General features: G+C 43.0%; 1 protein-coding gene across 4 annotated transcripts in view; it reads left to right on the top strand.

The window, feature by feature from the left end:
* Nucleotides 1-17,776, top strand: part of adam23a (ADAM metallopeptidase domain 23a) — a 150,102-nt gene that overhangs the window by 25,463 nt on the left and 106,863 nt on the right. For all 4 annotated transcript variants that reach the window (XM_066687611.1, XM_066687608.1, XM_066687609.1 and 1 more), the window contains exon 4: nucleotides 6,517-6,580. In XM_066687611.1, the coding sequence (XP_066543708.1) occupies nucleotides 6,517-6,580 (64 nt within the window). The remainder of the gene's footprint in view (nucleotides 1-6,516; nucleotides 6,581-17,776) is intronic.

Genomic DNA, 17,776 nt, shown 5'->3' with positions numbered 1-17,776 from the left:
TATTTACTAACCAAGCAAATACTTTGTGATTGTAATGCCTTTAGTAAATACAAATCTTGAATTATTGAAGAGAATAGTGATTCTTTGATGGAATTTAAATTAATTACATATTTTAAAAAAATGATAATATTATCACCTAAGTTAAGAGATTCTTAATATCCTTCATGAAATAGATGCTCACAATCCATTCTGGATACTTAAAGCATGTTTTCTAGTTTTGTTATGCTTAAGTAAACCAGATGCCAATCTGAACTGTTCAAGGAACAACAGGGTTTTAAACTAAAGTTCGGGAGGAGGACCACCCCAATCTTGTGCATAACTCCCACCTTACCAAGCATACATATCTGGCAACAAATGCTTCTTTACAGTATTTATTTGCTTTGCATCCCTCCTCTATTCCAAACATAGCATCTCATTGGCTGCTTGTTATATTGTTAGTATATATGTTATCATGGCATGGAGGCTTTAGAGGGATTCATTTTACAATGTGAGATGGTATGTTTAGGATCACTGCTTGAAGGTCAGAATTGATTGTAATTGAATGCTTAATTGGATAATGAGTTGAGTAAGCTGCATTTCAGAGGGAGATTGCTGCATGTGAAAGGTGAAAGTGAAAGCACACTGAAGGGCGCAGAGGTGGTAAGAAAGAAAATTGTGTGTTGTAGAAAGACTCAAAAGGGATGAAAAAAGGGACACTTCATTAAACTAAAGTTTTCTTTTTCAATTTGTATGTAACTACCCTCAAATTAAAGATGAAAGTCTACACTTAAAGCAGATCTTGATTGTTTCCTTTCAAATACATTGTCACTGTCCAAATATTTATGGACCTAACTGTATTTCTCAATTCATTAACTGATGCATTTGGCTAGAACCAATTAATAACTAGATTTTTTTTATTTTTTATTTTGATTCTGCATAAAATTTGTAAATGCGTAACGATGCATCAGGCAAACACACTTGAATACAGTCATCCCCCGATTTACGTCGTCTCGTCTTACATCGTTTCACAATTACATTGGCAATATTTGCACTGAGCAGGCGCATGTTGTTTTCACTACTATTGCTAAATGTCTTGCAGCCTCGAATCTTCAGACTCTGTTGAGTATCTGACTAATGTCACCAATGATCTTAGAATGATTCCAGAGAACATGTGGTTCAATTGGTTTGCTTCTGCGCAGAATAATCCATGAAAGCGCAGCATGATTAAATCAATGTGTAAATCAAAGACCTGCCTGGGCTTAATAGTTTAGCAAGTTGGTACAATATTCACAAATTGCTTGATAGAGGCTGCTTATTAATTGATTCATAATATATATATATTTTTATATACAATTCTGGGTAAATGGTTTTAATACAAAAATAATGGGAGAGTGGGTTTATTAGGCCTATTGTTTCTGTTAGGATTTTTAGGCTTCCATGCACAAAGTGCTGTAAGCCTACTGTTTCTGTTGGGATTTTTATTATTATTAGGCTTCCATGCACAAAGTGCCTATTGTTTTTGTTAGGATTTGTATTATTATTATTATTATTATTATTTATTTTTATTTTTTTATTTTTATTTTTTTATTATTTTTTTTCCTTCCACCAAAATTTCTAATGCCTATAAAACACTCATACGCATGAAAACTCACGAAACTCGTAAGTGTTGTAGACACATCTATTACCTACAAATGCAGTGAAAACTACACGTCGGTCACATGGTGCTGCCGCCATGTTGCGATGAGTGTCGAAATTGTGAAATGCTACAAAAATCTTCTTCTCCAAAACCTAATGGCACATGCATATGCCACTTCACACACATGCATACCTTATGGCCTACTGTTACGCTTGTTCATCAGAAGTTCCCCGGGCGCACGCTTTGTCCGCCATGTAGCATTCTCTGATTCCAGCTTTGGTGCCTTGTAATCCATGCCACTTAATACCCACTGTGCCACAAATTGGTATGCATGACACTAGTACAGAGTACTACCAAGGTTGTTAAAGGCGAGTTGCCCCAGTGAAAAACATGGGTGTTGTGGGCCAATGAAAAAAACGTATGCGTCGCTTCAGACAAGTATCACATTACCTCTACACTGGAATGCAGTACACAGATGAAACTCAGCACCTATGTTTATGTCTGTGCATTGAACATAAAACCTGATAATTAAGATTGTGAGGTACATGGTTAAGCCGCAATGTTGGATTTAACATGTGTCCGCGTGCAAAAATGAAAACAGCTAGTACTCCGGAACCCTAAAGCCCAGTGCCATGAAACTTTGCATGTATTACATAGACACTGCATTCTATCACATCTGCAAGAGACACGTGACTGTGTTCAACAACATGGCAGCCACAAGAAAATGACTGTGCACGAATGCAAAATACACATATTAACAAAAGCATTATATTGACCCCAGAATAACCTATCAGCAAAATTCAAAAACTCACCAAATTCTGTTACATTATGTCACTTATGACAGCAAATATCTTCAGAAGTATAGCCTAATGAACTTAAATTGTCAGTGATTAAACTAGAAGAAAGATCTGTCAAAGTTGATGAAGCCAAGTTGATAGGACACAAAATCTTGCTGCTGTACACCAACCAAAATGAAAGCTTTGCATGTCAGCCACATCATGACATTCCTTATGTAGACCTCTACCTCCATCAAGTGGCCAAACCTGAGACTTGCTTTCGGCATTTTAAATTACACAATAATGAAAACTTCACATATATGCTAGTAATAAGTAAAATGTAATGGAACCTTACATAATTGATGCATGCAATCAATAAATTAATATTATACCTCACTGACATTGAAATACACACTTCAAGTTACAAAATATTGAAAAACTCAAATCTATACTACATTGGATTACAATTGAAAAGTACACATTTAATAACACATGCATTTAAACTACAAATGCCTGTTCAAATCTGAAACCTACTGATACAACATGGAAGGCTTAAAAGTTGCATGCAACTTCTAGTTTTTTTTTTTTTTTGTCCTTCCGCCAAAATGCCCCTAAAACGCTCATACATGAATTAAAACTCCCGAAGCTCACAAGTGTTGTAGACACAACTTATACCTACAAATGCAGAGAAAATTTCATGTGTCGGTCACATGGTGCTGCCACCATGTTGTGATTAGAGGCGAAATTGTGAAATGCTACAAAAATCTTCTTCTCCAAAACCGACGGACACATGCATATGCTACTTCATACACATGCATACCTTATGACCTACTATTACACTTGTCCATTGTCCTGTCCCCTTAGCAGAAAAACACCCCCAGAGCATAATGTTTCCACCTCCATATTTGACGGTGGGGATGGTGTTCTTGGGGTCATTCCTCCTCCTCCAAACACAGCGAGTTGAGTTGATGCCAAAGAGCTCGATTTTGGTCTCATCTGACCACAACACTTTCACCCAGTTCTCCTCTGAATCATTCAGATTTTCATTGGCAAACTTCAGACGGGCCTGTACATGTGCTTTCTTGAGCAGGGGGACCTTGTGGGCGCTGCAGGATTTCAGTCCTTCACGGTGTAGTGTGTTACCAATTGTTTTCTGGGTGACTATGGTCCCAGCTGCCTTAAGATAATTAACAAGATCCTCCCGTGTAGTTCTGGGCTGATTCCTCACCGTTCTCATGATCATTGAAACTCCACGAGGTGAGATCTTGCATGGAAACCCAGACCGAGGGAGACTGACAGTTATTTTGTGTTTCTTCCATTTGCGAATAATCGCATCAACTGCTGTCACCTCCTCACCAAGCTGCTTGGCGATGATCTTGTAGCCCATTCCAGCCTTGTGTAGGTCTACAATCTTGTCCCTGACATCCTTGGACAGCTCTTTGGTCTTGGCCATGGTGGAGAGTTTGGAATCTGATTGATTGATTGCTTCTGTGGACAGGTGTCTTTTATACAGGTAACGAGCTGAGATTAGGAGCACTCCCTTTAAGAGAGTGCTCCTAATCTCAGCTCGTTACCTGTATAAAAGACACATGGGAGCCAGAAATCTTGCTGATTGATAGGGGATCAAATACTTATTTCCCTCATTAACATGCAAATCAATTTATAACTTTTTTGAAATGCGTTTATCTGGATTTTTTTGTTGTTATTCTGTCTCTCACTGTTAAAATACACCCACCATTAAAATGATAAACTGATCATTTCTTTGTCAGTGGGCAAACATACAAAATCAGCAGGGGATCAAATACTTTTTTCCCTCACTGTAAATAAGACGAGTACTAGCAATGACCATGGACATGCTGCATGCTTCATATGTATGTATTTATGTATGCATGTATGTATGTATTGCCATTCTGTAAAAAAAAAAAAAAGACTGTTAGGAACTTGTTCTGGTGCAGCACACATACAACCATATATAAAAACAGTCCAGGAGCTGTCCCCTGAAATAGTGCTGTGTGCAGAGTTAACGTCAGCTACGAATGTAGCAGGAATCATGCATAATTTCAGCCACTTTGTGCCTTGCATACAATTAAAGGGTGAATGGTGCAGAATGGATTGCGCCACGCAAAACAAGGTTTTGAATATGGCAAATGTGAATTTTTTAGCGATACCTATTTGCGCCACACATATCACTCTGCGTGGTACTCGAACCCTACGAATATCTAGCTAACCTTTGATAATATGGTTCTATAGTAGCTCAAGGCTACCAATGTTCATTATTTCTGGACTGTGCTGGGTTGTAGCCACTGGGGTTGAGGTAGTGTTCATAATCTGACCGATAGCATCTATCTCTTCCACAGAGACATGGAATTGACATGGTTCATATGTCTACTTAAAAGCTTAAAGCAAGAAGCTAGGACAGATTTTGTAGGCTGATTTCCGAACTGGAGCTCTTAAAACAAAACAAATCTGCATTGCTCGGCTTTCTAGGCTTTCTGGTGATGTTTTTTGTGAGAATTAACCATTCAAAAAGCTTTTAAAACAAACAGCGATTTGGAAGAGGGGGAGGGAGAAGTTTATCACCAGAATGTAGATGTGAAGAGGTAAAGGCATATGCGCCGAGTTTTGAAATTCCCAGGGGGGGATGAGTTACTATGCAGAAACCTCAACGGCCACTGTCAGATAATTATAATAATGCCAGATGTACACATTGTGAGCCCCCCTATATGCGTGTGATGGGAAGCGCACATGTAATGGCTAAATTGCGGAAATTGTGCAAAATTTGAATATCGGGCCCTATATGATTTAGACCGATCAGCCATAACATTATGAGCACTGACAGGTGAAGTGAATAACACTGATTATCTCGTTATCATGGCACCTGTCAGTGGGTGGGATATATTAGGCAGCAAGTGAACATTTTGTCCTCAAAGTTGATGTGTTAGAAGCAGGAAAAATGGGCAAGCGTAAGGATCTGAGCGACTTTGACAAGGGCCAAATTGTGATGGCTAGATGACTGGGACAGAGCATCTCCAAAACTGCAGCTCTTGTGGGGTGTTCCCGGTCTGCAGTGGTCAGTACCTATCAAAAGTGGTCCAAGGAAGGAAAAGCAGTGAACCGGCGAGAGGGTCATGGGCGACCAAGGCTCATTGATGCATGTGGGGAGCGAAGGCTGCCCCGTGTGGTCCGATCCAACAGACGAGCTACTGTAACTCAAATTGCTGAAAAAGTGAATGCTGGTTCTGATAGAAATGTATCAGAACACACAGTGCATTGCAGTTTGTTGCATATGGGGCTGCGTAGCCGCAGACCGGGTCAGGGTGCCCATGCTGACCCCTGTCCACTGCCGAAAGCACCTACACTGGGCACGTGAGCATCAGAACTGGACCATGGAGCAATGGATGAAGGTGGCCTGGTCTGATGAATCACAAGTTCAAGGTGTTGACTTGGCCTCCAAATTCCCCAGATCTCAATCCAATTGAGCATCTGTGGGATGTACTGGACAAACAAGTCCGATCCATGGAGGCCCCACCTCGCAACTTACAGGACTTAAAGGATCTGTTGCCAGATGCCACAGCACACTTCAGAAGTCTAGTGGAGTCCATGCCTCGACGGGTCAGGGCTGTTTTGGCAGCAAAAGGGGGACCTACGCAATATTAGGCAGGTGGTCATAATGTTATGGTTAATTGGTGTATATAACATTTCAACCGTGCAACACTAAATATGTTTGATTAAGTAATTAACTGATTTTTATTTTTTTTATTTTACATGAGGAAAGCAGTTAAGTGGTTTAACTGTAACCTGGCACATGCTTTTACAATATGCATTGAGCCGGATATTCAAACTTCACGCAATTTCCGCGCAAACTGTGTGCCACTCAAGAAAAATGCGACTTGGACAAAAAAAGAGAGATTCAAACATGGCACAAAGTTTTGCATGACATTGGAATAAAGCATTTTTATAGGAATATCAGTTGTAGCCACTTTTGGCAGTTTGGCAGTTGAATGAGAGGTGGTGCAAAATGTCTTAATGTTATCAAATGTGCAACAGTTCATTGTGCAATAAAATACTACATATTCAAAATAAAACTAAATTGTAAGATTGAAAATGTATTTCCTTCTTTTGCAGTGACCTATTGTCCTCTAACTATGTGGAAATCCATTACGAGAAAGACAAGCCTCTCCTATCAAAGGTAAGATATTTTATTTAATATAGTCCTAGTGTTGGACTTCCAAATCCATGGGAAAAATCGTTTTTCCTAGGGTTGCTTGTGAATATATGAAAGAGTAACATCAAAGGAATGGTTGTAAATTGTGGTATAATAATACCAATGTCCCACTTTACCTGCAATTAAACAAATGTGAAATTCCGGTGTCATTAATAAGGGATGGAGATATATATACACAGTGAGGGAAAAAAGTATTTGTTCCCCTGCTGATTTTGTACGTTTGCCCACTGACAAAGAAATGATCAGTCTATAATTTTAATGGTAGGTGTATTTTAACATTGAGAGACAGAATTACAACAAAAAAATCCAGAAAAACACATTTCAAAAAAGTTATACATTGATTTGCATGTTAATGAGTGAAATAAGTATTTGACCCCTTCGACTTAGTACTTGGTGGCAAAACCCTTGTTGGCAATCACAGAGGTCAGACGTTTCTTGTAGTTGGCCACCAGGTTTGCACACATCTCAGGATGGATTTTGTCCCACTCCTCTTTGCAGATCCTCTCCAAGTCATTAAGGTTTCGACTGGCTAGGCCACTCCAGGACCTTAATGTGCTTCTTCTTGAGCCACTCCTTTGTTGCCTTGGCTGTGTGTTTTGGGTCATTGTCATGCTGGAATACCCATCCACGACCCATTTTCAATGCCCTGGCTGAGGGAAGGAGGTTCTCACCAAAGATTTGATGGTACATGGGCCTGTCCATCGTCCCTTTGATGCGGTGCAATTGTCCTGTCCCCTTAGCAGAAAAACACCCCCAAAGCATAATGTTTCCACCTCCATGTTTTACAGTGGGGATGGTGTTCTTGGGGTCATTCCTGCTCCTCCAAACACGGCGAGTTTAGTTGATGCCAAAGAGCTCGATTTTGGTCTCATCTGACCACAACACTTTCACCCAGTTCTCCTCTGAATCATTCAGATGTTCATTGGCAAACTTCAGACGGGCCTGTACATGTGCTTTCTTGAGCAGGGGGACCTTGCGGTGCTGCAGGATTTCAGTCCTTCACGGCGTAGTGTGTTACCAATTGTTTTCTTGGTGACTATGGTCCCAGCTGCCTTGAGATCATTAACAGTTATTTTGTGTTTCTTCCATTTGCGAATAATCGCACCAACTGCTGTCACCTCCTCACCAAGCTGCTTGGCGATGGTCTTGTAGCCCATTCCAGCCTTGTGTAGGTCTACAATCTTGTCCCTGACATCCTTGGACAGCTCTTTGGTCTTGGCCATGGTGGAGAGTTTGGAATCTGATTGATTGATTGCTTTTGTGGACAGGTGTCTTTTATACAGGTAACGAGCTGAGATTAGGAGCACGAGAATTAATGTTTTTTTATTTACATTGAGCTAACATTTTATAATGTATACATTAAAACTCATTTGACATTCAATAAGGATGCTTAACTATTTACCCCAATAATGCAAACAACAAAAACATCAACCATCAATATAATTTCTTCTGTTTGAAACCTGTAGTTTCCAAGTGATATTAATCAGTTTAGCACATCTAAGTATATCATATAGTATGCTTTCACGTGATCTACAGCTGCAGATGCATGCTAAAAAAACATGATTGGTAAGACATGATCTGCCTCTTCTAAACCCATGTTGACTATCACTAAGAATATGGTTATCATTAAGATGCTCCTTTATTTTCTGTCTAATATTTTTTTCCGAAATTTCATGAGTAATGCAAGGTGAGACTGATTGGTCTGTAATTTCCTGGCTCAGTTGTGTCCCCTTTCTTGTGGATAGGTATGACATTAACAGTTTTCCAGTCAGTTGGCATAGGTGATCATAGATGAAAGTGGTTTATATTGCCTGGGCACCAAGTGGTGAAGTGGTGAAACAGCTGAGAGAGAGAACTGGCAAATGTTGCCTTGTGTAATAGCAGTGAGAGCAGACTGCAGCGTTTGATTCATTAGAAGAGTTTTGCTAGGCCAGAGTAAGCTGCTGACTAAGCAGAATATTACATTTCACAGTCAAAGGAGAACTGCCTATACTGATTTTGGAAGAGGGGGGTGGGGGGTAGGGGCACACGCAGCATAAATGGTCTGACTCGGAACACATGACACGCATACACAACAGACACACACAGAACAGTATCTGCAATAGTGCATTTGGTTATCAGCTTTTACTCGGGTTTCACCTCCCTTGTCCTTGGCCTGCCATTTTAATGTATTTATTGTTACATCTTGTATCTGATGCGGCTAAAACAAATAGTACATTCCAGCAGATGGTTCTCCTTGCTTTCTCATATCTGGTCACTACCTCAGTCGTAAGGGAAAGAAAATGTGAAGTCACAGCAAGGACATGTGGTTGCTCACAGATTCAAGCAAGGGAATTTTGATGTATTGGGGTGCACAGCAGAATGCATAAAAAGATCCGTACTGCCAAGGACAAATAATACTCTGTTAAACTATTATGGAATTTTTCAGTAATCCACAAATACTACAGCAAATGTGCAAAGAATATATAAAACTAGCATTCTATCAGGTTCTATCAGGTTAGTAAGCATTGTGAAAAACCATTACATGGCTGCTTTTCAATAGTATTCCCAATGAATATCTACCATGTTAATCTGTAGGAAGAAAATATCCCACAAAATACATTAATGTTTTGCAACAGAGTTCAGACTGTTCAAACAGTTTTTTTCCAGTCTGCTTTTATTGGACAGGCTGGGGATTATGAACAGGCCAGGGTATTGAGTGTGTGCAACCACCTACCCATCTGCATGTTGATGTAAATCATGCCGGAGGTCTTGTTAGTCTGAATCGGCACATATCTGTCACATAGGGCTGGCATATAGTAGGGATGTCAAACGTGTTTTAAAATTTAAAAAAATAACACTGCTGACTTGTCATCAGGCAAGATTATGTACTAACTTAATCAGCTTCTTAGGTGTTAGATGACTGTACTCCGGATGCAGTAGTTGACCCACAGGCCCATCTCGCACAGGAGGTTGAGGAACAGTGATACATGCTGTCTGGAGTATGCACAGACCAGCCAATAATCTAGAACTCGTGGCTCCATAGAAAATAGCTTTTTTGCTCACTTATCAGACGGAAATCCTGGGTGAACAGCAGAAAGTGGCAGGATATCTGTGCGTTGTACTTGTTAAAGCAGGCAGAGGCAAGGTCTATGGGCTCTTAAGGTGAGAGGTGGCTGAGTCTTCAAACCATCAACCTCTGTTCCCCACTGAGGCGGGGGACGGATGGAAAAAGGTAGCAAGTACCTGGGGCAGCCCTCGACTGTCAGGTCAGACATATGCATTTCTGAAAGGACTGTGCTGGAGGGGGGTCAGGTGGCTAGTCTTTCCCCCTCTGTCACATCCAGAGCCTGTGGGCCCACCCTCCTCCCATGGCACTCTCCAGTCCTCTTGGCAAGGGAGCCCGGCAGGAGGGAGAGGATGGGACACGGTGGGCCTTTGCCCAGGGGGACAGTAGAGGGAAACAGCCAAGGATCCAGAGTTGGGAGGCAGCCACAGGCGCTCGCATGGGAGGGGGAAGAGGGGAATGCAGAGGGTCACGCTCTGGCTCTCACCGGCTACCCGTTAATGATCCTTCCACAGGTTCACCAACCTTCAACCACCCCTTTCTGAACCTTTACTATATTGTTACAGTTTCTGAAAAAATTCTGTTACAAATTGCACATGTAATTTGGGGGAAAATAATGAAACAACAATTGGAAGTTCATAAAAATTGAATTGGGACATACTTCGTTTTCATTGGTGGTTCATTTTCTGTTGCAGCCCCCCATCCCATGCAACCTCCGGAAATTGTCCCTCCATCACGAGAGATTGAGAACCCCTTCTCTAGACAGTCAAGTTTGGTCATTTTATTGGCAATCTGCCAGGGCCGTGAAGGACCCCGGCAGGGCTGATCCGAGGACGTCACGAAGTAGCGACAGGCGGTGTGTCCAAGCTTATGACCCAAGCTTAATGGAAATTCCTCTTTCATGGGAAATATTCACAATCCCCGATCCCCATCACACGTTGGGTACATGTAGGCGAAGGGTAGACGCACGCTGATCCAGTCAGCTGACCGCACAGGGCCGCAGAACTATTTAGCATGCCGGAGTCTTGTTCGTTATTGGAACTAACCAGACAAATTACTCCATCAACTAAGAACGGCCATGGCCCACCACCCACAGAATCGAGAGAGAGCTATCAATCTGTCAATCCTTTCCGTGTCCAGGTTCAGTTCCCTCAGTTCCCTTGTTCTAAATTGTAATAACATTTTAGTAACTGAAGAACCACAAACAAATCTAAACCCCTTCTAAATGTATAGATTTCTCTTACAGGAGGATCAAGGGCTCTTTGGCATTCATTGGAGTTAACAATCTCTTTCACCCCGGGAACTGGGAGCCTGCAACTAAGGAATATACACCGATCAGCCATAACATTTTGACCACCTGCCTAATATTGTGTAGGTCCCCCTTTTGACGCCAAAACAGCCCTGACCCGTCGAGGCATGGACTCCACTAGACTTCTGAAGGTGTGCTGTGGTATCTGGCACCAAGACGTTAGCAGCAGCAATGTAAGTTGCGAGGTGGGGCCTCCATGGATCGGACTTGTTTGTCCAGCACATCCCACAGATGCTCGATTTGGATTGAGATCTTGGGAATTTGGAGGCCAACACCTTGAAGTCAACACCTTGAACTCGTGATTCATCAGACCAGGCCACCTTCTTCCATTGCTCTGTGGTCCAGTTCTGATGCTCACGTGCCCATTGTAGGCGCTTTTGGCAGTGGACAGGGGTCAGCATGGGCACCCTGACTGGTCTGTGGCTACGCAGCCCCATACGCAACAAACTGCGATGCACTGTGTGTTCTGATACATTTCTATCAGAACCAGCATTCACTTTTTCAGCAATTTGAGCTATAGTAGCTCGTCTGTTGGATTGGACCACACGGGCCAGCCTTCGTTCCCCATGTGCATCAATGAGCCTTGGCTGCCCATGACCTTGTCGCCGGTTCACAACTAAGACATAAACTGAACAAGTTTCACAGACATGTGACTAACAGAAATGGAATAATCTGTCCCTGAACAAAGGGGGGAGTCAAAATCAGAAGTAACAGTCGGTATCTGGTGTGGCCACCAGCTGCATTAAGTACTACAGTGCATCTCCTCCTCATGGACTGCACCAGATTTGCCAGTTCTTGCTGTGTGATGTTACCCCACTCTTCCACCAAGGCACTTGCAAGTTCCCGTACATTTCTGGGGGGAATTGCCCTAGCCCTCACCCTCTGATCCAACAGGTCCCAGACGTGCTCAATGGGATTGAGATCCGGGCTCTTTGCTAGCCATGGCAGAACACTGACATTCCTGTCTTGCAGGAAATCACGTCTAGCAAAGGTGGGTTTGTGCGCTTAGGCGATGTTGTTGCCGGTGATGTCTGGTAAGGACCTGCCTTACAACAGGCCTACAAGCCCTCAGTCCAGCCTCTCTCAGCCTATTGCGGACAGTCTGAGCCTGGAGGGATTGTGCGTTCCTGGTGTAACTCGGGTGTAACTCGGATAGTTGTTGTTGCCATCCTGTACCTGTCCCGCAGGTGTGATATTCGGATGTACTGATCCTGTGCAGGTGTTGTTACACGTGGTCTGCCACTGCGAGAATGATCAGCTGTCCTTCCTGTCTCCCTCTAGCACTGTCTTGCAATTTATTGCCCTGGCCGCATCTTCAGTCCTCATGCCTCCTTGCAGCATGCCTAAGGCACGTTCACACAGATGAGCAGGGAATCTTTCGTTTGGTGTTTTCGAGAGTCAGTACAAAGGTCTCTTTAGTGTCCTAAGTTTTTATAGCTGTGACCTTAATTGCCTACCATCTGTAAGCTGTTTGTGTCTTAACGACCATTCCACAGGTGCATGTTCATTAATTGTTCATGGTTCATTGAACAAGCATTGTTTAAACCCTTTACAATAAAGATCTGTAAAGTTATTTGGATTTTTACAAAATTATCTTGAAAAAGGGACGTTTCTTTTTTTGTTGAGTATACAAGTAAATGTGTGCATGTAAACCTTGAAGTGGAGTTCCCTAATGCTTGTCCTAAATAGAAACTCATGCCTATATTGATTATCAGTATAAAAGCTGAAGTAACTGCTGTGTCCCAGACAAACCAGTCCCTCCTTTAGTGCAGCGATATCCTCTTTTGTCAACACTACTTCCCAATACACTCGCAGTGACCTGAACAGTGTTCACCATTATTCTAGCCTTTTTACAGTTACTGTGCATTTCCTTTTCCTTTCCTTTCGTTTTAGTGTTTGTACCTATACCATGCCTTTAATACTCATGTCGGTCTCAGAGATGGAGTTATGTCTGTGTGGGGGGATATGTAGATTCCCCTGGATTCCCATTCATCCAGGAGTACGGCAATGTAGAACTCCATATAGGTACTGTGTGATGGGACACAACACACCACTAGGTGCCTCATAACTACCACAGCCCTACCCTCTTGTCATGAGGGAGACTCATGGCAGTGAATCGGCAGTGGGCATGAGTGTACCCCTGTCTAACCAAGCATGCACCCTGGAGTTCTCGACTATGCCCATAGAGTTGGACTGAGCTCAGTAGGGCATGGCACTTAACTGGGCCTAAGTGAGTGAAATCTCATCAGGCTTGTGGTCAACATGTCTCATGTATTGATACAGTGCATCCGTAAAGTATTCACAGCGCTTTACTTTTTCCACATTTTGTTATGTTACAGCCTTATTCCAAAATGGATTAAATTCATTATTTTCCTCAAAATTCTATAAACAATACCCCATAATGACAACGTGAAAGAAGTTTGTTTGAAATCTTTGCAAATGTATTAAAAATAAAAAAACATAAAAAGCACACATAAGTATTCACAGCCTTTGCTCAATACTTTGTTGAAGCACAAATAATGAATTTAATCCATTTTGGAATCTCAACTTCTTGTGTGATTCCGTGCTGTCTGGCAGGCACACAGCTGGCAGGCCAAGGCTACAGCCACTGACACTGACCCCCCTTCTCCTCAGGGGGGATCCTTCATCTGTGTGGCAATGTCTCACAGCTTCTCTCCCAGACGGAATTTCCTGGTGGTTCATAACTGAAACTGAATTCACTTTTATTTATCCTCTCATTCTTGCTTATTTACTTTTTGTACACACCTTCGAATTCATTCTTCCCTCCCTCATTTCTCAATCAATATGTTCTGCAGAAAACTTGTGTGCCAAAAACGGCAGCACATTTCTCACAAAACAGATTCCCTCTTCCCCTCTCTAGCTTCCCAAGCCTTGTCAACTTTAATCAATCTTCTCGAACCTTTAAACCTTCTGCATTCCTTGCTACACATTAATCTACATTATGTTTCGATATATATCATACATATATTGTACCGTTAGATTATATAATTATTGTAGTATGTCTAAAAATTGCCAAGATATTCAGCAAAGTAAGTTTCAGGCAATGTGTACAGTTAATCATTCCCAGAACAAAGAGCTTGAGTGAGCACTAAGACAGGTGTCCACCTGCGTGGCTCACAGTGGTTTTTATTGTTTCAGCTTCCTCCTATTGAAGTCCAATCTACACTGGTACCTGTTCTGAAGAACCCGTCCCAAAGCTAGATTGCACTGATCAATAGTTTATAATTCTACTATAATGTCCCATTATTCTTTTTTTTTTTTAACCAACTCCTCTGATCGGATGGTGTGCCATGCCAATCCCACTCATACTTTCTTTACAGATAATCCACCCATGATTCGTCCTTCCCCGTTCGACATCATGTCCCAGTCTTTCCCGTATTACACACCCAATACTCTAGTCGATCTGTTAATGACAGCTGGTACTATTCCATCCCCTGGTACTAGACCATCTAACATGCAGTCCACCAAGATTGTACAACACAGCTGACACTATCCTATCACCCAATTGTAAAAACTATAGTAATCCACTGCAGCTCTGTGTTAACCAAGTAACACTTTGATGATATAACATAAATATTACACCAATATGTTTGCAGACAGATGCAACCATAATGCAGTACAAAGTTGGACACTTGCAATCACACTGCAGTCTCTGTATCACAACTGCAGTGCCCATACCACACAGTCCAGGTGCACCGGCCATGCTCGACCTAGGGCACTTTATCCCTCCATGGCAATTTATCCCACAAGGGCACTTTATCTCTCCACCGGCAAACAGGGCAAAACAATCCTCTCACAACAAAAACCCGGGACCTTTTACTTGACAATGACAAGACTCGCTCTCTATTATTTTATAGTGGGACTCCACCCCTGGTGATTACTGATACCTGTACAGAACACAAATTAACAGGGTGGTATTAAAAACTCCTAAACTCATCCGGGATATTGAAGCCACCATCCTGTTCGTGAGGCCAACACAGGACACACAGGGAAAGAAATGTACTTCTTCAAAGCCACAGGCTCCACTCCTGGTGGTGGCAAAGTTTCAGCTTTGCAACCATACCCCCCCGCAATGCAGTGACTTTGGCTTCTTGGATGCTGCCCAGCAGGTCATGGGAATAACGCTGCTGGATTGCTAGTCAGCATTGTTTATGATCATTTATCTGAATGTCTTGGAACCTCCGACTTTCATTCTTAAATAATTAAAACATTCTTGGCAAATGCTTTAGCTTTTGTCCGTCTTACACCAGTCCAAGAATTTCACCTCTAGTGGCACAATATGAATACCTCTTGCCATCCCTCTTAATCATGGCCCCAGTTCAAGAAACCAACAAAATTGAACCGGAGTCCTAATCCATTATTCCTAGCTGTAGTATTCAGGAGACCGGCCTGCTTTGAACACTAAGTAAATGCTTCGTACCCCATGGGACGCTCAGCTAAGAGCATCGAGGGGGCACCGAGAGGCAGAGGCTGGGACAGGCAGTAGGTCGCCTTGTGGCGGACCACCAGCTCGATCCCAAGATCCAACTGTGAGCTTTTTAAATGCTGCAACTTAAATATATGCTATTGGAGCTGGAATTACTGTGGCTGCTGGCACCAGACTTGCCCTCCAATGCATCCTCGTTAAAGGTTCTTTCAAGTCGGAAGCACTGCCCAAGGGGGAGGGGTTTCTACGCACTTCCGTAGGAACCCGATCGAAACTTCACTCTATCAAAGCTGCCATTGGCCCCTGCGCATGTCACTCAGAACAGGTCCCTTCCCACTTCCTGTTCTATAAAACGTGACATCTGCGCAGGTTCGTCCCCTTTTGCCTCTTCGCTGGACTCAGGAACGTAAGCTCTCGCGTAAGAGATCTCGTCCGCGTGAGGTGCTCCTCCACCGGCTTGCACCCGCACTACAGCCCGTGGCTGTGGCTGTAGGAGATCGCGCTCTCTCGGTTCGCCGAGAATGAGCACTGCTAGCCCTCCCGGTCCGTGTGTGCGTGCCTCGGTTTTAGATCCCGCTACGGTTGGTGGTCTACTACCCTCGGCCCCCGCGGCCCCTGGACTCCGCGTCACCCGGTGTCTCTGGAAACCCTGGCACACACGGTGTGGTTAAGCCTACGGGCCTACACGGCACTTGTATCCAGCACCTGGTGCTTGGTATACACAGTGTTCAGTCCGGCAACAGCAAGGTTGCGTGTGGTTGGTGTCGCAGCACCCCCGTGTATATAAACGTTGCCGGGTGGAGATGCACTTACAGCGGCGGGCCCGCTAGGTGCTCCACTTGTTGCAGAGGCGTTCCAGTTGTTGTGTGCCCCCGGTGCAAACACTGACCGGCGCCTCTGCTGCACGTTTCCCTGTGCACGTGCGTGTGCGCTCGGCGATGAGCTCCTCCCGCACCCGGCGATTTCCCACTCCGGCGAGTGCCAGCTGTGTAGTAAAGGGGGGGGGAAGGTGATGACAATTCAAGGGGGCCCTGCGAGGTTGGGGGGGCTTCCTGCAAGTCTTTTCAGTGGGGCCCATGCAGCAGGGACTTGCCTATTTGTAGTGAACTTCCCTTCCCCTATCCATTGGACCGCACCACGGCAGCAATCCTACCCCAGACCACTCTTCAACAGCACCACTAACCCCCCCAGACCACACTTTTTTTCTTTCATTGGGCACTGAAATCCTGGCTACACCCCTGACTAGTGCATTATACAGTCTTAACATGACTTCCCTTGTTTTAAATTCTACACTTTTGACACTATCCCCTAGCATTTTTTTGGCCTTTATATTGTTTCCCACATTATTTGGATGGGGAAAGTAATAAGAACATGAGAACATAAGAACGTGTACAAATGAGAGGGGGCCATTCGACCCATCGTGCTTGTTTGGTGTCCTTTAATAACTAAGTGATCCAAGGATCCTATTCATTCTATGTTCCCAAATTTGCAGAAGAAGTGTCTCCTGTTTTCCATCTTGAATGCCTTGAAACCCAATTTCTGTTTGTGTCCCTGAGTCCGTGTGTCCCTCCTGATCTGGAAAAGCTCCTCTGGTTTGATGTGGTCGTTGCCTTTCATGATTTAGAAGACTTGAATCAAGTCCCCACGTAGTCTCCTCTGTTCCAGGGTGAAAAGGTTCAGTTCCCTCAGTCTCTCCTAGAAGGACATTCCCTTCAAACCTGCAATAAGTCTGGTTGCTCTCCTCTGAACTGCCTCTAGAGCAGCGATATCTTGGAAGTGTGGTACCCAGAACTGTACACAGTATTCCAGATGAGGTTTAACTAGTGCATTGTACAGTCTTAACAATACTTCCCTTGTTCTAAATTCTACACTTTTTGGCAATATACCCTAACATTCTGCTTGCCTTTTTTATTGCTTCCTCACATTGTTTGGATGGAGAAACTGAGGAGTCCACATAGACTCCTAGGTCTTTCTCATGCGTTATTATTATTATTGTTAGGATTATTATTATTAGGGGGCCAAGCAACAATGTTGCTGGAACCCTATTGTAATTGTTATTTTTTGGCTTCCATGCACGAAGTGCTGGAAGCCTATTGTTTTTGTTAGGATTTTTATTAGGCTTCCATGCACGAAGTGTTGGAAGCCTATTGTTTTTGTTAGGATTTTTATTAGGCTTCCATGCACGAAGTGCTGGAAGCCTATTGTTTTTGTTAGGATTATTATTGTTATTATTATTATTTAATTTTTTTATTTTTTTAAATTTTCCTTCTGCCAAAACTTCTAATGCCCCTAAAACGCTCATACATGCATGAAAACTCACGAAACTCGCAAGTGTTGTAGACACATCTTATACTTACA

The sequence above is a fragment of the Amia ocellicauda genome, chromosome 16 (assembly GCF_036373705.1).
Source record: "Amia ocellicauda isolate fAmiCal2 chromosome 16, fAmiCal2.hap1, whole genome shotgun sequence".
NCBI lineage: Eukaryota > Metazoa > Chordata > Actinopteri > Amiiformes > Amiidae > Amia > Amia ocellicauda.
This window is presented reverse-complemented; position numbering and strand designations above follow the sequence as displayed.